General features: G+C 40.6%; 1 protein-coding gene across 1 annotated transcript in view; it reads left to right on the forward strand.

The window, feature by feature from the left end:
* LOC127727811 (uncharacterized) overlaps positions 1 to 21,588 on the forward strand; it is a gene marked incomplete at its 5' end in the record, with an annotated part of 56,413 nt that extends 34,825 nt beyond the window's left edge. Inside the window, 3 exons of the mRNA XM_052234928.1 lie at positions 9,145 to 9,181; positions 20,760 to 21,047; positions 21,581 to 21,588. Of these exons, the coding sequence (XP_052090888.1) occupies positions 9,145 to 9,181; positions 20,760 to 21,047; positions 21,581 to 21,588 (333 nt within the window). The remainder of the gene's footprint in view (positions 1 to 9,144; positions 9,182 to 20,759; positions 21,048 to 21,580) is intronic.
* Between the last annotated feature and the right edge of the window lie 1,279 nt (positions 21,589 to 22,867).

Consider the following 22,867-nt stretch of genomic DNA (forward strand, 5'->3'; position numbering starts at 1 on the left):
GGCAATGGAATCCCACTGCCTCATGCGAAATCCGCAATCGATCTTGGTCTTACTCTGGATGGTCTTATAGAGCCGCAGCTTCTTTTCGTCGGAAGGGGTGACGTGGGGAACGAACCAGGAGACCTTGCTTAAGACTACTTTGGCCACGTCGTTGACGGCGGCGGCTCTCAGCACTGCATTGGCATCCGAATCGCGCACCAGGGAGAGCTCGTGCTTGAATCCGTAGACGATCTTATCGTAATCCTCAGCAAAGCCGAAGACGTGCTTGAGCGGAATGGAGAAGGAGAATGATCCCTTACTGAGTGGCTTAGCGATGATATACCCGTGGCGTGCTGCGAATCCAATATTATCTGCTGCAGCCTCGGCCGTGGAATCCTTGAACCATAGCTGGTTGAGGCCTTGCGATTTGGAAAAGTCGTCGGGGTACGTCAGCATTCCCAGCATGGTGGTGGCGATGCCGGGGTCGTTGAGCTGCTCAATCTGCTGGCCGGAGAGTCGGTAGCTGATGCTACGAAAGAGATGCATGACTCCGTTATGGGTGAGCGATACCAGGTCTGCATCAGCGTAGGCAGTATCATCGTTCTTCAAGAGTCGGCCCTCGATCAAGAGATAGCTCTCGGCAGGGTGGAGGAAGAGATCCTGGGTCTCGATATTGATGCGTATCTCCACACCGGCATTATTCAGCTGAGCCCCGGCTTGAGGTTCGTACTCGTGAACCTGATACTCCTGGAGACTTTCGTCGAAAGTCAATCCTTCGGTGATAGTAAGCATATCGGACATCATATATTTATTTATAGCGCTGAACGAAGTCGTGGATGGTGGCGATACCCCCACCCGAGATGAGATTATTGAGGCGGACTTGCTGCTGTGAGGTCCTCTTGGTCTTGGCGGGTGGGGCTGGGGGCTTCCTCTTGCGGGTCGCTCGATGAACGACGTGGTCCACGGCCTTCGTCGCTCCTTTCTCCAAGCCTTTCAGGGCTGCATTGGAAGCGGCTCTCATTGCCTTGCTACCCAACGTCTTCGCGGCGGAAGAGGTAAATACTCGTCCGGCCAGACTGGCGATGGTATCGAATAGTCCTCGTCCACCGACTGCATATCTCCGGCGATAACCGTGATTCACTACTAAAGGCATCGTAAATTTATTTATAGGAGCTTTCGATGCAGCTTCTCGTACTCCCCCCTGCTGATATGGTTGGATTTCCTCATGGCGTCGAGGATGGCCACGATTTCATTGCGCACCCCATTATTCCCAGCCTGATAGGCGGCGGCGCAAAGATCGAGGCGATTCAGCAACTGGTCGAAGCATTTGGGGAGGAAGACGGTCTGCACCCCACTCCCATACTTATCTTGCTTATAGAGGTACGAGACGATTTCCTTCCATTTCTTGCTTTTGCTAGCCTTGGGGGTCTGCGAGACTGCAGAATTGCCTTGGTACATGGCGCCCGATGCTTGTAGGATATCACCATAGGTATGCAGGTCATCCACCTCGAAATCTTCGGGCTGCTTCATGACCATGAGCTCCCACAATCCGGGGGTGCCCTTATAGCGCTCGCCGTCGATGAAGATATCGTCTCCGTCGAAAGTGACGGGTAGATTCCCGATCATGATGGCATCGTCTTCCACTCGCAATCCAAAGGTATGATCGGCTTTGGGAGTCATACTGAGCTGAAGATAGTGGGCTGCCCGAGGACTGAGGTTGGTAGTCAGTGCTTGCTCGATGGGTAGTGGGTCGTCGTCGGCGGCAGGAGGAGGAAGGGTTAGCAACGGGGTGGGAAGAGCAAGCGGGATATCTTCGATCTTTTTAGCGATCTCCTTTTGCGTCTCGACCACGGGCTTGAATATTTTGGAGAGGTCGCGGCTGAGTCCGATCTTATCTAGACGACGCTGCATATCGTTAGCCTGGATGCTGCGCTTGGTCTCCTGCATGTCTCTAGCAAGCGCCTCACGCTGCTTGGGATCGGTGATTTTGATGAACGTCATTTTATTTATAGCATCGCCAACGCCCCTAAGCGATGGATCGAACGCCCCTAAGCGATGGACCGATCGTCCCATAGCGTTCTCCCATGATTTTTGCCTCCTGCCTTAGCGGGATGTAAAAACCGTCGATTTACCCTACTTCCCACAGGATTCTACGCGCTCTCCATGCATTTGGAAGAGCAGAAAGGTTCCATCCTCTCCACGGATTTATTATCGTACTCCCCCACCATCCGGACTTTTACGCCCGACCATAGTATGACAAATTTGGGTATGGCTATAGTCTCGTCGCGGATACGATGCAAAGCCTTGCCGCGGGCGATCGGAGCTCCGCACCGGTGGTATGTCTTAGGGAATAACCTCAAGTGCCTCCTGCATTTATCACTGCCCAATATGGATGGATACGTGCATTGATGGCCGCGGACGGTCTTGATGCAGCACGGTGGTCCAGACGGCCGCCTAGGTTTCCTGCGGGAGGGGAAAGTAAAGTTCCTTCCTTCAAATCCTGGTCATCGATGCAGCGAGCGTACCTTTCAGCACCACATCTTCCGCATATATACGCTGGGTCCGTGCCGTAAATAAGCACTCGCTCCCACTGGTGCTCACATTCAGGGGGTGGGGACTGGGGAGATTTCTGAGATTCCCGATCCAAGTCCCGTTGATTCTCGAGGAAAAATTCCTGCAAGTGATCCATTCTTTATCTTAGACTCGATAGAATTCATCTAGATTGCATCGATACTTTCCTACCGTCTTGGGACTCGTGAGATGGATGGTCATGAATCCGTGAGGCTTGGCCCAGGAGCGGTCGCATAGGGTATCGAACTGGGCCGGGGTGAGATCGCTGCAATGGTCCCGCCGGATATGATCGCGATTCTTGGCATCCTGCTCGAAGAGTAAGATGAAGTTGGCATTCTCCCGGATCGATTGCCGCGGGAGCTTGAAGTAATTTTGGCAGAGGTAGAAGCAGTCCACGTTATTATGGCGGCCGCGCACGTAGTAGTCTTCGCACTTGCTCTGCTTGCTCAGCATCAAGTCGTCGAAGACCATGAGATTCTTTCGAGAGGGATCGAGGTCGCGAGGATCGGGCACGTCGCTTACCTGCTCGAAGAAGAAAGGTTCGATACCGCTTGGCTTGGAAGATGGCTTCATCGCATCCACCACGTCGATCAAGGAGTGGGGATAGCGATCCTTGATGGAGAGAAGGTCGCGGATATCGTCTTTCGAAAACCCTTTCCCCAGCGCCCGCCGCAGCAGCTGGTAGATGGGCTGGTGGAGCGATTTTCCGAAGACGTAGAGTCGATCGTAGTCGAGCCATCCATCGCGCAGGAGGAGGTTATTCAGCAGAGTCGTCTTGCCGCAGTCCGATTTCCCGATGATCAGACCTCGGATGGATCGCTGCGGGAGGAGAAAGTGATTATGCCTACTCGCGGTAGACTCATCGTAGGTAAGGTCTTCAACGTCCATTTATCTATATATAAAATGACAATGTACTGCTTGAAATGCCGAAGTAAGACGGCGACGAAAGGATTGGGCGAGGAAGTGACCAGAAATGGACGGCGGCGGAGGACTGGGACCTGTGCCGTCTGCGGAGCTAAAAAGTCACAGTTCGTGGCTGCTAGCGGCGCCGGACTCATGAATAAGCTGATCAATCGGATGCCCGTCGAGATGCATCTGCCTGGGCATAATTTCACCGGCCCCGGGACCAACCTCAAAAAGCGCTTGAAGGCTGATGGTACCCCCAAACCCTGGTCGATGCCCATCAATCGAGTGGATCAGGCCGCCTACCGCCACGATCTATGCTATGCCGAGCATAAGGATACGGCCGCACGCAATACGATCTGCGATAAGACGATGCTAGCCTCCCTCGATGCCATTCCCAATCCCACTGCGCGCGAAAGCTTCGAGCGTGGCATCGTCAAACCCATCATCGGCACCAAGGCACGATTTGGACTGGGCGTGGGGAAAAAAAAAAGTACGATGTTCGGATGAGCTAGCCGAAGAGCTGCATAAGCCAGTCCGACGCAAATTCCAGAAGCGTCGCGTGGTGGTGGGTGGGGTGGACGAGACCTGGGCTGCTGATCTCGTCGATATGAGCGCCTTCTCCCGCGATAATCGAGGCTTCAAGTATCTCTTGAGCATCATCGACGTCTTCTCCAAGTACGGCTGGCTGGTGCCGCTCAAGGATAAGAAAGGTGCGACGGTGCGAGATGCCTTTTGGGCCGTCTTCAAGCATCGCACGCCCCAGAAGCTATGGACGGATAAGGGCACTGAATTTTATAATCGTGAGATGAAGGATCTGCTACGGAAGCACGACGTCGATCTCTACTCCACCGAGAACGAAGAGAAATCGAGCGTGGTGGAGCGCTGGAATCGTACCATGAAGGAGAAGATGTTCAAATACTTTTCGGCCAATTCTACGCACACCTACCTCCCCGTCTTGGACGATCTCGTCCGCAAGTATAATACCACCAAGCATCGATCCATCAAGATGACTCCCACCGCCGCCAGCCGGAAAGAGCACGAGGCCAAGGTCTTCTGGAATCTTTACGGGGATCTCCCACCCATGCAGCCTCATCGATTCGACGTAGGCGATAAAGTCCGGATCACCAAGAAGAAGGGCACATTCGAGAAGGGATATACTCCGCGCTGGACGGAGGAAGTCTTCATCATCTTCCAGGCCCTAGCGACGCAGCCACCCACCTATCGCCTCAAGGACTTCAACGACGAGGAGATCCAGGGATCCTTCTACGAGCCCGAGCTGCAGCGCACTAACCAGGACGTCTATCGCATCGAGAAGGTCTTGCGACGGCGGACTAGGGGAGCCGTGAAGGAGGCCCACGTGAAGTGGAAAGGATACCCCGCGAGCTTTAATTCCTGGATCAAGCAATCCGACCTGCAATAAGCCCCTATCAGTAATCTTTCCGGTCCCTTGAGAGAGAGACCAGAAAGACTGGGAGAGATCAAGGGAGAAGTGAGAAGCCTGTGACTACTATCTCATCTTCAGTTGAGGGTGGCGGCTTCACCCGGCCCGATTCTACTTCATCTTCGAGTCCCAGGTCGCGCTTGGATCTATTTGCTGTGTGATAAGACTTTACCTTCCCCTCGAGGGCATTAATCTTCCCTTGCATGGAAACTACCAGATCCTGCCAGTTCTTCGCATACCATCCCTTGGTGACTGGCTCGTCCGCTCGGGTCCCTTCTGGAAGATTGTGGATCGCATGCCCTTGCATATCGATATCCCCTTCCATCTTACCACCTACCATGGGTAAGCACTTTGCCATATATTTCTCGATGCGGTCGAAGCGTTTCTTCTCTGCCTCGAGTGCTTTCTGGATCGCACCAAGCTCTGCCTCTAGGTCATCGATGTCTTTCACGTTATCCTTCAGCTGGAGATTGACCCATCTCTTCGTGACTGCGTCCGAGCTATCCTACGGCAATCCAAGACGGGTGATGCGATGATCGTTCATATCGAGATCCTGAAGCATCCGCCAGGTGGGCATGCGCTTCCTCGAGTGAGATCCAAACTTATCCATTTATCTATAGTCCGAAGATCACCTCCTCGAGCGTCCGACCTTCCGAAAGGAGCTTCAATACGTGCAAGCAAAAGTGTCCGCAGACCACGTCGCCACGACGCTGGAGCTCATCGGTATTATATCGAATCTCCGGCTGCAGATAGTCGACCATCTCGTCGGGTGGAGGCAGGCCGTAAGGATCGAAGTAGACTTTGAGTCCTCCGCGCTTATGCCAGCACGTCCAGTGGGTGCCGGGGCCATCGCGATCGTCGTGATTCAGGATGCCGCATTCGATGGGGTGTGGGGTGGGTGGTAGGGCATCGCGCATGAATACGCCTCTGAATCGAGCGATTCTTAGGGTTGTGGTAGCTTCCTCCAGCTCTAGATTCGAGAGAGGCTTGTGAGGGAGGAGGATGTCGTGCACGCGAATGATGCTCATTTATCTAGGTATGGGCCAAGTGCGGAATGGGCATCCGCACCCGTCAGAGTCTGCTAAGTGCGGGATGGGCATCCGCACCCGTCAAAGCCTGCTAAGTGTCCTCACCCGTGAGTGATTCGATAGTGACCGTGCGAGAGGGTGCTGATGCCGTCGGGGAGGATGTGACGCTTATCATCTTTGGCGGAGAGAGCGATTTTGTTGATCTCCTGCGCGTAGATCTGATGAAGATGGCTCCGGAGGATATTCATCGGTCGATGGATCTCTAGCTGGGTGTCCAGGCATCGCTTGTAGTCCTCGAAGGCGATGCTGCGCTTGATGACGCTCTTCGTGACTCCATTCGCCTTCTTGTTGGCCTTACCGTCATCCATCCTGAAGGCGTATAGCTTCGCCCGGAGCCCCACGAAATCGGTCATGGTCTTACCGCCGCACTCGTCCTTGAACATCCCGAGGACTTTCTTATTCTTGCCGGTGGGGATGCCAGAGGGATGCTCAGGAGGATAGTTGGAAGTGTCGAATTTAGCCTCAACGTGCGGGGTGATATCCTGGTAGAAATCGTCGGTCTGGATCTCATAGGCCAAGCTGTCGGTGTCGGTGAAGAGCAGCCGGGCCTTACTGCCGTAGGTCTTCCTCACGAATCCGTAGTGGAAGTCGTACATCAGGAGCTTCGAGATATCTAAGATGCAGGCTCCAAGGTAGATCGGCTTATCAAACTTCAGCTTGGTCTTCTTCATGTGGACGGCTGCTAGATTCTCGGTGAAGACGACGCGGCGATCGAAGTTGGGCTTGGCCGTTGAAGCCATAGACGTTGACGTTGATTGCGGGATTCTGCCTCTCAAATTTATCGATCGCCCTGAGCGAGACTGGGAAGTCGATGCCTTCGAATTTTAGCTCTTCTTCCCATTTCTTGTACTGCGATACGCGGTTGGTGGATTTCTGGTCGACTTCCTCATGGTGAAGGGCTGCCAGCACTGCCCACTGGAGGCAGCGATCATCCTCATTTTTAACATTGATGATCGCCTTCTTTTTCACGAGAGCCGATGGGGTTGATATGAAGGAGCCCCCCTTGAGTGGCTTGAATTGGTTGAGGTGGATTTCTAGCTTCTCGACGCTGCTGAAAGTCGACCCGCTCCCTTCCCGCATGTACTTTGCCATATTTTCCTTGACCTTCTCCATCATGAAGGCAATCTCCAATTCGAGGTCGTCAGATTCCGTGATCATTGTCGTGCGTAATCTGAAGGTAGGGGTGATGTAGGTATTTTCTCCGGTCGTGAGGTTGGTCTTCTTCAGCTCTGCTTCGCGGGTTCGATGACGACCGTGCCAAATACGCCATTCAGAGCTTCCCGCCTATCGATGACCTTGATCTCATCCTCGACTGGAGCGTTTTTGATGTCCTCTTCCACCAGCTGGATCAGATCGTCTCTCTTGAGCTGAGAGTACTTGGTGAGGCCACGATTCTTTGCTAGCGCTTTGAGCTGCTTCTTGCTGAAGACTTCCTGGCGGGCAAATTTATGGGTGGTTTTCTCCTCGATGAGCTTCACCAAGGCCTCCTTGTTCTTCCTACTGACCCCCCTCAGACCCTCATCCTTAGCTATTTGACGGAGGGTCTTCATGGTCTCTTTTACCACCATCTTACCCTCGACTTGGATGGTCTCCTCCTCCTCCTGCTGGCGTGGTTGCTTGCTATGTCTCCAGCAGAGACCATCCTTCCCTGGCTTGCTCTTGCAGAACTGACCCTTCTTCCTCTTGAGCGGAACATTGCAAGTGGTCTTCTGCTCCCATGGTTGATGATGCTCAAATCGCGGCTTGGTGGGTTGTGAACCGCATTTTTGACACTGCTCGGTATGCTCATCCATCTGCACTATGTTTGGAGCATTGCAGCACTGCTGCTGCCTTTGGGGGGTTGGGGTGCTATCCTCCAAATCTTCTTCATTCTCCAGAAAGAAATCCATCATATTTCTTTCGGATGTCATATCTTTATTTATTTTAATCTGTGACATCCTTCCCTTTAAGGTATCCTTATCCCCACTATCCTCTGGAGCAACTTTTCTACCATCGAATACATATGCCATTCTTGTATTTACCCTATGCTCAATATGGATGCCGTCCGTTTGCATTTGGCCGTCGGGGCTGGGGGTCCTATGCAGGATTTCCCCTTGAAAATGCGATTGCGGCAGAATCGGCCTTTTCATACTACTGACCGATTTCCATATATCGTTTGTGTAATGCGCTTTGGATGAGTACCGCTATCCATTAAGTTAAAGTTCAAATTAAAGTTCAAGTTGTTGTTCAGAGTTATTTGGTTTGAAAAAAAGGAACACCAGACAAAAATAAGAAAAAAGTACTAAAAAATTAACAGTAATTCGGACATATCCCAAACCATTTGGTCCTGCCGTTTTATCTTAGTCTCAAATGGAAGCTGTAAATTAATAAATAAAGTAAAGATAAAATTGAGAATGGAAATGGGGAATGTGTCAAAGAGACAACAACCCGACCACAGAGCAGACAACAGCCGAAGGCCACCAATGGGTCTTCAATGCAGCGAGAAACTCCCGCACCCGAAGGCGTCCTTCAGCTGGCCCGTAAACAAATATGTATACTAGTTCAGTGATAATGGACGTCATACTAAACTCCAAATTATACACAGGAAACTAAAATTAAAAATGATACAAGACTAACAAAGGCCAGAGGCTCCTGACTTGGGACAGGCGCAAAAATGCGGCGGGGTTAAACATGTTTTTTCAGATCTCAACCCTCCCCCTTTACCTCTAGCCAATGTAGAAAAAACAAACGCATAACAGTACGTACAGTAAAACTCAGCATAAGAAAAGTCCGAGTCCGATGTCAGAATAGGAAACAAAAGAAAATAAACAAAATGACAATAATACATGCTTATTAACCCTGTGTCTCGCCGGATAATTCTGCTGTCAGTGTAAAAGCGTAAATTTAATGTTGATAGACTGTACATTAACCGGTACACTTAACGGAGGAAAACATGTTTTTCTGTAGATGCTTTTATCTTGATCTTGAAGAATAACTCCTATACAAGTTTTATAACAATTCATGGAGGTTTACAAATTTGTCAAGTCAAAACAATTTAATTCGGTAATATCAAATGCATTAAAAAAAACCTATAAAAAAATAAAGAAATGTGGTATTCATAGCTATAACTTTTGTTTCGCATTAAATCTTTTACAAGACTGAATACTGTTCTCATTACAGCTTGGAAACGCTACTAGCTTTAGTGGTATAAAAGTTTGTAAGTAATCTTATTTTGGTAAATTTAAAATACATACACAAATTAAAAGTGATCGATTAATGGATCTGAAAAGAAACAAATAACTGCCAATTTCTGTTTTTGTAACTTTGAGAAACTTTATAAACCTATTTATATAAATCTCTTCTTAACAAAAAAACAACACACATATTCAAGGAAGTTTTTGTGTTTACTCTGTTTTTATAAATTTGAATAAGCTAGATAACTGATATATTTTTCAAAAATTTCAATTTACCCTCATGGATGACTGTTGTTAGACATATCGATCAAACTTCTCAACTACTAGTATGTTGATATTAAACATTCGATTTTATATAATTGGTGAATGTGAATGTGTGACCTAGTAAAGACTGCACTTACCTAATGGGAAGTAGATGTTCATATTTAATTCATTGAAATAGTTATAAAATAAAGGCGAAAGATACAAAAGGGATATTCAAACTCACTAAATCGAAAACAAACTGACAATAAGATAGCAAAATACATAAAACGGCGATAAGAAAAACAACAGTAGATAAAACACAACATATCTACAATACTAAAATAACGAGGTCCAATTTGTTAGCCGGCATGACGTAAAAACCACGAATCAAAGAATTAAACTTTATATATAACTAATATAGGACAATGTTGTTGATTAAAAATTACACCATTCAAGGCCCTTTTGTTTTCCATATAATTAATATTGCCAATAATTAACGAGTTCCTGGTCGAATCCGATGCCGATACCAATAGTATATGTCACATGTAGTTTCCGTTTGTATGTATGTTATGTATCTTCCTTCTTTAATAGGAAAACCACCATGGGGTATGTTGTAAATGATGACATTTAACACACTGTATCGGTACATATTAAATGTGAGCATTTGCCTACCCAGTTTCCCAGCCTGGTAGTGACGGGTCTTACTACCAGAAAGTTAGTCTTCCCCAAAAACAATAACTACAATGCAATAAAACATACAAACCTACACTAACCTGATTCGTTCATCCTTAAAATATAAACAATGTAAAATATAAAAACAATTATATACAAAATTAGGAATAAGGTTGTAGTAAGATAACCAGGACGGGTTCAAAAAGACAGATTTTGAAAGCATAGAAAAATGAGCACCTTATAATCAGCTCGACTTTATCAGATGATAATACAAATACTAATTAAAAGATCCAGGCTAAAACTATAGGCAGTTCTTCATTTCAGTTATGGTCCCGCGATGACGGGGGTGTGTTCTAGTAACACTAAAGATTGAGCAACACGAACATCACCAAAAATATGGGGTGCTCGCAGGTGCTCCGGAAGGGTAAGCAGATCTTGCTCCACATGTGCCTTTGTTGACATATCTCATGAACGTTCTGTAATTGTCTAATAAATTTTGAAATGAAATGAATTTGCGAATTAATCATGGCTTTATTTCAACAGGCCAAAGAATAATTTTTTCAGTGGCAACATGACTTACAACAATATTGATTCAGTGAACAGCAATCACCACTGATAAGAGATTGCAATTGGGCTTTGAGTATCCAAAGTACATTGATGCCGCCAAAGTTAACAAAATTTGGTGGTTAACATCACCACAAAATACTCATTAAGTCAACAACCAATCCAATTTTTCAACTCTTAGTGTACATTAACTTTTCAACATAAATTAATATACAGTGTAATGACAAATTGAAATGAAATATTCTCCATCATTAATCATTCAACCATTTCGTACCAACTAATGCAACAAATATGTTACGAAATAACTCACGTATCAATGAATCCACATACAAAATCAATAGACTTTCACTTTATGTAGACCCATGTCTTATTTTAGTCTTTTCATTTTTCCTAACTAAAATTGCATGTGTTGCTGCGCCTGAAGTAAATAATTGATAAAAAAACCAATGCAGCGAAACCTCTTTTGTATATATATTTTCAAGAAGAAATCGTGACATACATAAACTTCATATCAAAATCTATCATTATGTCAATTTCCGGTCAAAAGTAAACTCTATATTCATCTGATCTCATTCATATAGTACGGTGATAAGTAGGATATTTAAAAAAAAATGGATCGAAAGACTCACGGCTAATTTTGGTCTTATTTTAAAGATAAATATAAGACCCTTTGATTAAGGTTTGTCGTAGAGTGCCAGAGTGGTGCATATTTGTAAAAGGTGTGATTAAGGTCAGAAAGGGGGGATCAAAAATCACACGGCATCATTCTCTGTCAATGTTGTACAAATTAAGCTGTCATATTTACGCCTAAGAGGTGAGTGATATATACCCCCGCTTCAAACATGTAAGAAAAATTTATCTTTATTTACGGGAATTTTCAACAAAAAATATCTACATCTAATATTTGCGATTGCAAAATTTTATAACATATACAGATATTTTCGATTAAGCTTAGTTTACATGCCATAAAGGACATAGGAGAAATAGGTACTGTAAAGTTAACATATAGTCCATGATTCAATCAAAAAATGTTGAAATTCATTATTGGCTATTTAAACCTAAACGGATGTTGGAAATATGAAAAAAAATAAATCTTGATGCCTAAATTTCATCTTGAATTCGATATAATATGAAGTTTTTATGTAAACAGACCAGTCAGTATAAGCGCAGTGGTATCATGAAAATTTGTTTCCCAAACAACACAAACAATGCATGGAATATATAGTTTTTGACTTGAACCGATTTGAAATCACAATATATATATTTTAAGTACCAACAAACTCGATTCACAGAGACTACGATACAAATGAAGCTGACTATGTATAGTTAAAGTTACACTTGACATAAATGTGCACATCCATTTGAAAAGGTAGTTGCATAGAGTCTACAGTTGGTTTGAAAGTCTATCAACCACGTCAATATTGAAGATCACTGGCATGTTTTCGCTTTTTCTGAGAGAGAGAGAGAGAGAGAGAGAGAGAGAGAGAGAGAGAGAGAAAACTTTTTAACCACGTCAATTCGGAGGCCTCTAGCAGCAATAACATTAAATATTGGGCATTGAGAGTAATTTTACAATAAGCATCCTCATCGTAGCTATCTTTTAAAACAGTCTGCTGAGTAAGCTGGTGTCTACAATCATCACTCCCTTACACCAGCAAATGCTAATGCAAGACAACAAAAGCGGCTTTTTCTTGATTTTTCACTCCACTGTTTTCCACATTTTTATAAACTGCTTTTGTACTTTTTGAAAATGCAGCATTAAAGCATTTTGGATGCTTCAAAATTGAGATCCCCAAATTAATGTAGTTATTATGCTGGTTGTATGTCTGCTGTTGGAGCTGACGATATGATAATGTCAAATGTCAACGAAATAAAGAATCAACTATGTTATATTAGGAAAAGGTGACAAATGCAAGTGCTTTGAATTCAAAACTAAATAGATGTATGCACAAAACTATTGATTTTTCAAGTTACTCTTTCAGATTAAGATAAATTTATAATTCAGACTGAAACTGCTGCTGAATTTTACATTAACCAATGAAAAAAGATTCTTACATCCTGAGAAGTTCCCCCCATAAATAGATAAATAATGAGATTTGAACTGCATGTACCACAAAATAATTTTCGAGTCCTTTGACTAGTGACTTTTTTTACAGAAATAAGAAAGCAATTAAATATTAAAAGACAGGCGAAAGATGCCAAAAGGTCATTCAAGCTCATAAGTTGAAAACAGTCTGACAACGCCATGGCTAAAAGAGAAGAAGACAAAGACAAACAACAGTACACAAAACACAATATAGAAAACTAAACACTGAGCAACACGAACCCAACCAAAAACTTGGGGTGATCTTAGGTGCTCCAGAAGGGTAACCAGATCCTGTTCAACATGTTACACCTGTCTTATTGGTCGTGTAAGTACAAACCAGGTGATAAGTCTTATTCAGTAGGTCACATTCGGGGAAAAACGAGATTGTAGTAACGACAATTGGAACATATCCGTTGTCATCTGTGAAACAGATATTCCATAACGTTCAACCAACTCGTGATGGCGTCCATAAAATTAACGAACGGATGATTTCAACTTCACCAGTTGGAACTCTTGGTTGAATAGCTTACTTGTAAACAGCAACCTCTATCAAGGAAATCATGATAGAAAAACCAGCCCTGGAATATCGTTTCAACTGGGAAATATATACTTCGTATGCAGGCGCTGCTGGAATGTTTCTACATAGAAATGGGAAGTTCACAATCGGGAAGTTGAAATCATCTCTTTTAACGTGAAGTTTTGTTTTCAACCGACCCTCATTGTCAATTTATAGATGCAATCAAGATATGAGGCAGACTTAACTGTATCTGCTGTTTCCTTCATCTCAAGTTCAATGGGATAGATGCGTTCAACATAGTCACCAAATTTGAATTATTTAGTGAGAGAACATCATCTATACAGCGGAATGTTAAGTTGAAGGATGCTGATACCTTCTATTATCTCGTCCTAAGAATTTCTTGTATGAATTCAGCCTCATATGAATAAAGGAACAAGTCGGCAAGAGGTGCATACTTGGTTCCCCTGGGAATGACGATTGTTTGTTGAAAAACACGTCCTCCAAACGTAACACATATGTTGTAAATCAATAAATCAAGCATCTTAATAATGTCAGTTTCAGAGAACTTTTTGTTTGAATCAGAGTGATTTTTAAAAGTTACGATTTACCCCTCCTTAAGACAGGATACTAGGCCGTTCTTTTTTATGAAACAAACAGGACCAACTCTTTCAATTTGTTTTAATGCCCCACCTACGATAGTAGAGGGGTATTATGTTTTTCGGTCTGTGCGTCCGTTTGTTCGTCCGTCCGTCCGTCTGTCCCGCTTCATGGTAAAGTTTTTGGTCAAGGTAGTTTTTGATGAAGTTGAAGTCCAATCAATTTAAAACTTAGTACACATGTTCCCTATGATATGATCTTTTTAATTTTAATGCCAAATTAGAGTTTTGACCGCAGATTCATGGTCCACTGAACATAGAAAATGATAGTGCGAGTGGAGCATCCGTGTACTATGGACACAACTTGTTTAGTTTCGAATTCGAGTACTTGTGTAAAAAATAAAATAACAAAAATACCGAACTCCGAGGAAAATTCTAAACGGAAAGTCTCTAAGCAAAGTGTAGAAAAGTCAAATGTTTTAACACTATTGCACGATTTTTAAGAGTCTTAGATTGTTTGGACTCTTAAATATCTTTGGAATTTTTTAGTATCCACATCTGGTTCACGCCACCTCTAGGATAGGTAGTTTTACAATAACTGAAACCCGGCTTCGATTGCTGATAAAGTTGATTTTATTAATTTAGAAAGAGGTTTCGTGGATAGCCTTGGTTTCGTGGAGAACCTTGAAGACTCAGCAATCTAACGTCGTTTGAAAGGACACTTATGTAGTTTAGGTATACCATTCGATGAAAGAATATCCAGTTATTCCAAAGGAATATAGAACAAACCTATGATTATCCAGGATTTCCTCCTTGGTAAGTGTTGTTGGGGTATATGTTGAGTTTCCAAGTGAATTGTCAATACCATTTATTAAGCAGCTTCGGGAATGTGATGTTCACTCAAAAACAATGTTGTTTGTGGTATATTTCCGGGGACAGTTACATATTTGTCATGGAGGTAGGAAAGGTATTTTGCAACATTTGGGTCTTTAAAAATTGATGTAACATGAGTATTCATAGACCCAGTCCGTTTTTGAATTCTGATTTGTATCAACGACTTCACAGCCTTAATCAATTCGGAAAGAGTATAAACATCTTCTTTCTGGCGTTTAACTTATTGCCTTGCATAGTCCTCGACTGAAGCCATAAGTATTTTGAAGTTTTACAAATTGATGGATTTAGGCTCACGATGTTTAGGGCCTTTTGATTACCTATTTTACAGAGAAGTGTTATTGACAATGTTTAGGTCACAGCAATGACGTGGTCAGTCGAATTATATATGAATGGGGAACTAGCAAAGGTACAATCAGGAGGTTTAGACTTAAAGTCGTCAATATTGAGATCCTGTAACTTGTTTGTAATTTAAAATTTTAGTTGCAATTGGTTTGATATAGGTATAGGAAATGATAGGTACAGACTGATCTTTAGAATAGGGAGGTATTTTTTATTTAACTGATTCATGATGAATGGTATTGCCGAAGTTGAGGGTATCAAGACCTGTGTTGGCAACGAAAGTTTAAGAAATGATCTTTTAAATGTGTTGTATTTAACCACACTTCAAACTTGATCATGCGTTTATTCATGGAGAAAACATTGAAAATTATTTACATACTTTATTTTTCGTGGCCGAGTTGTCTAAGTATCTTATCTACTTTATCAGTATTACAGTATGCACGTAGGAGTTGCGTTCGACTCAAACGGTATAAACTAGGCGTGTGAGTTTTCCTGATGCAGATCGGTAGTTCTCTACGGCCACTCAGACTTCCGCCGCCAATACAAAACTGACCGTCACGATATAGCAAAAAGTGCTGAATGGGGCGTTAAATTCTTTCATAGATTCAAAATCTTGGTTTAGAAGCTTTTCTGAAGAAACTTTATTTGATATGGGACATCACGTCATAATTTTGACAGCGAATTAAAGAACCCGTAAAATAAGATGTGATCTATGTTAACCAATAAATCATTTGAATAATTTCTTAAAAGCTATCAATGTTAACACTGTAGTTAGATCTTTGAATATTGTCTTTATTTTGTTCTAGTATTGATTTAGTTTTTAGTAAATTAAAAAATAGCTAAAATGTGTTGCTATGCAGTTATGAACACTTATCGTTGAACATCCCTTCAAAACTTATAATTTAGAATTGCACAATGTCATGCTTTACTCATACTGATTTTGATTTTTGTACGCTAATGTCTAAATTCTTTCATTTGTTACTGATCAATATTTAAGTCCTGGAAATCATGATTTAATTGTTAGTTGCAATTGGCTTCGAACTAGCATTAAGTTACTGCAAGTATTCTTAGATCGGAAATATATATACGTCTTTTGTCTGATTCTAGTTGTTTTTGTTTGTGGTTCGTGTCGGTCAAATGAATTCAGCCCTTTCCAACAATTATTTTATCTTGAGCTGTTACATCACTGCCAAGGTTAGGGGAAGCTTCAGCATGTTTAACCCCGCCACATTTTGTATATGCCTATACCATGTCAGGAGTCTGTATTTCAGTGGTTGCTTTACATCATATTTGTTTCTTGTTTATTGTTTTGTCACAAATCAGGCCGTTGGTTTTTCTGTTTGAACTGTTTCATAATTTTTCACGTCGGGTCCTTTGTAGCTGACTATTTGTTGAAGCCCGTACGGTGACCTATAGTTGCTAAAATCTATGTCATTTTGACGCCAGTGGATAGCCATTTTTTTGCCAGTCAGATCAACTTTCGTTTATTTGTATTCTCTGGAACATTAGCATGCAGGAGGATTAGAAAAGTTTCTAGATTTAGGATTTCAATGTCCGTTACCCAGATGATATACACAGATAGAACTTACTGTGTTTGATTGTTTTCATCGGTGATATTTTTTTGCCGTATATCTGTATTAGTTTATATAAATATATCTACAAATGGGTGCAGTCCTAACCTGTACAGCTAGTTCACTTGATAACCAGACTGGTGAACATTAGCTTGGGACAAGATTTATGACTGCTACGACCGGTCCTAGGACAGAATTCACGATAACTTTAAAAACAGACTTGGTCCTAGGACTTTTTATGACTGTCAGAAAAGTTAACTGTATGACAGGTCCAATATTGATGTTATATCTGAACACGAAGTTAACTTTGTCAACACCGGTTCTTCACACAAGTTTATTTGTGACTAGGTCTGCTGTTAAAAGCAGTTAAAGATCTGGACTGCTCTATTCGAATCTGACCTGTCCTAATAAAAGTTATCTGTGATCTTGTCTGCTCCAAGATGAAGTAAACATTATCAAAAGTTAACTAGTAAACAGGATCGTTTTGATTGATGACTACCATTTGAGTATCGACTTCCTATCAGTGAAAACATAGGACCGATTTAAAAGCAGGCCTATTCCCATGATTGACATTACTGGTCTGTTAAGTATCAGACGTTTTGACAGGTTAACAGCAGTCAAGCTGGCTTGCGCACAGATATGGTGTAGTAAGGCTGACCTGTCATCAGGTCTGGTCTGGTCAAGCTGACCTGTCACTGGTCTGGTCTGGTCAAGCTGACCTGTCCTGATGTATAGTTTGGACACACTGAGCTGTCCTGGGGACTGGACTGCTTTATTAGGCCTGTCCTGGGGTTTGGTTTGCAGCAGTCCTAAAAAAGCAGACATAGGTCTGGTCTGACAAGGATAAAGATAACTTGCAGGACTGCTTAAAGTCAACTAAGAGAGCAGTCATTAGCACTGCTCGTAGTTAACTTTTGTACAGGTTAGGACTGCACCCATCTGTATATAGTAATTGTTATTACCAGATTATTTGTCAAATATCTTTTAGTGCTGTACTTTTATTTGTATCTTCCTGAAGATTGTTTTGAAATTTGAAAATACTTGTGTTATATCAGACATTGAAAAAGCCGTTTGTATTGAAATTTATTTGACTTCTTTGAGTGTAAACAAAATCCATTTCCGGATTACAGTCCCTCAAACATTACTATATCGAAGACATCAGACACAAGTTTGGTTATAAGCTGGAGTCAAGCACCTTCCTTTTATGATCGTGCTTGTATACCTTTCCGGCTGTTCCAACTTGATAATTTTGCAAAAGATTTAAAATTAGACTAAGATGATATTATTTTTTACTTTACATGCCTTAGACCTACGACCAAAAATTGATTTTAACTGTTCACTAAGAAGGGACGTGCATTTCGTACTAGTCTCAGTAAGAATTAAAAAAAAACATTTGTGAAAAGAGCCCCAGAACTGAATCATTCAATTAATTTTCTGCAATGATATAGTAACAAAATGAATAAGTAAATATTAATAATAAGAGTGCAAATGGATTTACATATGTACTTTGTCAGAATATGTAAAATATATTTGTACGATCATTAGAAACAAGAAGGAAAGCGAGACTCGCCAAGGTTTTTTCCTGTTTCGTAACGAGTACAAATATTTTTTTTCTATATCATTTATACGACATGTATATATTGCTTTTGTCCAGCGATTTAACCTTGACGCTTTACCCCTCGTTTAAGCCATGTTGATTTTTTTTAAAGTCGAAGACAACATGTTTGTCTTCGAAATTTTATAGAAATCACCATGGCTTAAACAAAATATACTGTGACGTACCAGTAATTGTACCATGATCATGTGCCCAACATAAAAGTAGATAATAAGAGACTTTATTTTTTACTTGTACAAATGATCAGAAGAATAAAATACCTTTATCCTCTAGAATCACAAGTGTTCCATTTTTGATTTTGGCTCATTTGTATGCCTACGATAAGTTTTTTTTTCTGTATATGCATTTATCTGTTCGTTTAGATCCTTTCTATTTATGTTATAGTCTAGGATTAAGGTAGTTTTCCCTGACATTCTGGTTACATCAACTTTAATTTTAGTACATCTCATATAGCAAGATGTTAACATTTTAAAAACATATACCAAATTCGGGAAATATGACAGTGTGAACGGAGCATGGTGTCTTATAAAGAAACATTCTTGTTGTGATTATATTTGGAATTTTCACTCATCAAGATTTTATATCCATTGAAACGTTCTTTTATTTTTTGCCTACTCTGTTTTTATCTTAATGCCGAGAAGAAAGAAGAAAAAATTCCAATATGAGCATTTGTGCCGTTTCCTGAACTTTGTTGTAAATATCAGCATAACATACATTATAGTCTTCGTAAGTCAAGTGTGAACTAAACAAATAAGCAGCTGTATTGGGAATAACTGAAAACAATTTTTATTCTTAACTGGAACACTCATGATCTAAAAGTAAAATTAAATTTTCCAAATGGACAGTGGTGTTACTTATCATGTCTACTTAACGAATACGTCCTCTGTTACAGTCACCAGTACTTGTAATTTTTTCTTCTTTCTGTTTTATTTAACACTCACCACGTAAGGACTAATAAAAGTGACAAAAGGTATTAAGTGTCTAGTTGTGTCATACGAGTAAGAGGTTTAACTAGCTATAAAACAATTATTTATCCACCATTTTCTTCATGAGAAAATACCTGTACCAAGTCAGGAATATGACAGTTGTTTTCTATTCCTTTTGATGTGTTTGATTTATTGATTTTGCCATTTGAGAAGGGACTTACCGTTTTGAATTTTCCTTGGAGATCAGTATTTTTGTTATTTTACTTTGTTTTATAAGAAAAACACATTATATAAATACTACCCTCACTACTTTCCCACAATGAAAGGTTCTTCTATAAAAAATTAAATGAAACATCAAACGACTAGGGCGAATAAAATTACGAAAATGTAACTCATCTCATAATAAAACATTTGTCCGAATTTCTGAAATCGCGTTGTCTCTGTAAATGTGAATGAATTTGCTGGTTCGTCGCTTTAGTAAATAAGTCAAAAGAGGTATTTTGTTAGAATACCAAATTATTGATTATAACATAAACGGTACCAATTTTAAGGCACCAGATGCACAATTCGACAATTAATGTCTCTTCAGCTGTGCTCGATGCCAAAATATTTGAATATTTGAATATCCGAAATCTAATAGAAATGTTGAAGAGTTGATCAAATCAAAAAGGACCTACGGTATAGCCGAATCCGGACAATGAATCAGATATTTGCATGAAGGAGATTACATTCCTTACTTTTAAATAATGCTTGTTTATTATGTATGTCATTGATTTGTATTACTACATGAAATTTTTAAATTTACCGTTCAGAGTATCACAATCAATTGTCAAAGAAGAACACACAAAACTATCTAAAATGTTAATAGACCGAAAGTATGCTGCAGAAATCAAGATTTTAAACTATATTCGGCTAAACTTTTGACGAACTTAGATGCACATGGAAAGTAAAAAGTTCCAGTTCCTATCGTAGCAATTTTTTATGAAAATCAAAATATGCAAAATGAAGAGTTAACAAGATTGCTATTACCACCATTAGTACACATCTGTAGTTATCCCCTCAGCGTGAACGAATTCATTACGCCAAACCTTTGAATAATGTGTGGGAAAATCAGCTATTGATGTTCTACTGGAATAATGCAACAAATACATGAAACATTTCAATAAGTTCTAAACCAACTATTACTGTGAATTTTCAGGTTCAAATATTTGAAGATATTTCAAAAGATGTTGATTTATCAATGGTTTCTTCTATTACAAGATCAATCGAATAGATATATGCTTTGCGCTTAGAACTAGTCAGTGATACGACAGTATCTAAATAGAAACACGTGATCTTTGAAATAGATCGTGTATATATCTCTGACAGGCCCTTCTATGAAGTCTGCCTAAAACAAAGAAGAAAAAATCGACAACAAAACAAAATATAGCTTGCTCCAATATGAATGCTGACTGTCCATTAAAAAAACACAAAACATTACCAATAAGTCAATTTAAAAGACCATTTTGATAATGTCAGTTATGATAAATCAAAGTTTGCCTAACAAATTAATCTGCATAATACTCCTTTATCTCTCAGATTATGGAGTTTCAAATTTACAAATTGAAGTCTTATCAGATACCAGTTTTGAAGTGACATGGGAACAGTCAAAGTCTTGCTATGAGAGACTTGGAATGAAACTAATGGTAACGAATGAGGATGGTCTTTCCAAAGAACATGACGTGTACAAGAATGCAACATCATACACCGTTCGAAATTTAAAAGCACCTTCTACTTACATAATAAATATGTTTACAAAGTATGGTACAGACGAGTATTTTGTAATGAGTGAACCAGTAAACGCAACTATAAATCTGGTACTTTCAGGCAAGTATACTATTTATATTTATCTACGCATCTTGTATTTCATGGAGTTAAATGTTATTTGTACAATATTCGTACAGCGTAGGGGAATATGAAATGAAATTAAAAGAGCTTTAGAAACAGATAGAAAACCGAGGCTTGTTTCGTAGCCAGAACAAACAAATTTTATATATTCCTAGAATGTTCGAGTCCCTTTTTTATCCTGCAATTTAGCATTAACGTTGAATTTGTTTTTGCAATAAAATCAACATGATTTAAACGCAGACCGCGATGAGGACCCGGAATGCAGCTGTGATGTGAACAGTAATTTGAATAAAAACATAAGCTCGAAACAGAAGCAAGATAACATGAGACTATGTACTTATAGTATACGAATATCGCTTCATGCTATCTAAACATCTGCATTTGTGTTGTAAAAAAGGTTGATTGCAAGTTGATAAAGTTTATGCTCGTGAAGTTTCCATTTTTTTTTATGTGACCCAAATAATAAAACACTTCTACATGGTAACACAGTTTTTAACATTCTTCAATTATAGACAGGTGATTGTACAAGATGTCAAGCTGTAAATCGCACAGAGTCTATGAAACTAATGAATAATTCGAACAAAAAGACGCCAGATCTACCATTATCACCCCATTTTGCGAAAAAGAAAAACAGTGAAACATGGCATACGAGAACTACTGACTATTAATCTTAAATAACGGATTACAAAAACAAACAAAAAACACGAAATAAACAACAAATAACATCGAATGAAAGACCATTCGCGATTGATAAAAACAACCTGAAAGGACTTGGACTGCTACTAAGAATGTTTTTTCAACTCTCTCATGTTCCTCCTGTTTATGAAGAGTTCTAAATATTGAGACTGATACAGCAGACAAAAAAGATAAAAAGGCAACAGTTCACAAAAAAACTAAATAGAAAACTAATGATTGAGCAGTGTTCTTTTTCAACATTTGTGCTCTGATCCTTTCAACTGACAACACATCTAGAAATTTTAAAGTGGCAGCAGTTATCTTTACCCTTTATCCATATTTTGAACGAGGTTTTTTTTCCCTGGATATGCAAGAAATATTTGCCATTGAATGTTAGGCAAATAAGATCTTATCAATCAATTACTATGGTTTTAAAAGACATCATAATTGCCCGATTGTCTCAAGCAATCAAATGACGTCATTTAAATGTGTTTAAAATAAAAATGGTTCCTCGCTATGATAGCATTCAAAATCTTTAAATTATATAATTTTCATTTTGGCCACAAGGATATATAAATTAAATTGTTAGTCAGAGAATTTATATTTTGATTGTTTAGTCCATTTTTGGTAATATCCTTTTGGTGTGGCTCGGTATTTATACATTCTTTAGAGTGTCTATATGCCATTTCTTTGTTGACATAGTTGTTTGTATTTATTGTGATTAAGATGATAAGATTATAACACAAACCCAATCTGTGACATTTTTACCTATTATGTGTATTTGTTTTGGTCACACATTGCTGTCAATATAATGGAATTATCTGCGACTGTCATACAAATGAGAGGTTTAGCTAGCTATTAAACCATTTAATCCACCTTTTCTATATAGTGAAATGCATGTGCCATGTCAGGAATATGACAGTTGTTTTCCATTTGCTTGATGTGTTTGAGCTTTTGATTTTGCCATTTGATAAGGTAATTTCCGTTTTGCATTTTCCTTTGAGTTCGGTATTTTTGTTCCACTCGAAAAATTGCTTTTGCTTATTAATGAAGCAGTATATCATAAATCAAACAACTAGAAAGATATAAAAACCCATGAAGCAAAACTATATATATGTACTGTT

This window comes from Mytilus californianus, unplaced genomic scaffold (assembly GCF_021869535.1).
Source record: "Mytilus californianus isolate M0D057914Y unplaced genomic scaffold, xbMytCali1.0.p SCAF_2, whole genome shotgun sequence".
NCBI lineage: Eukaryota > Metazoa > Mollusca > Bivalvia > Mytilida > Mytilidae > Mytilus > Mytilus californianus.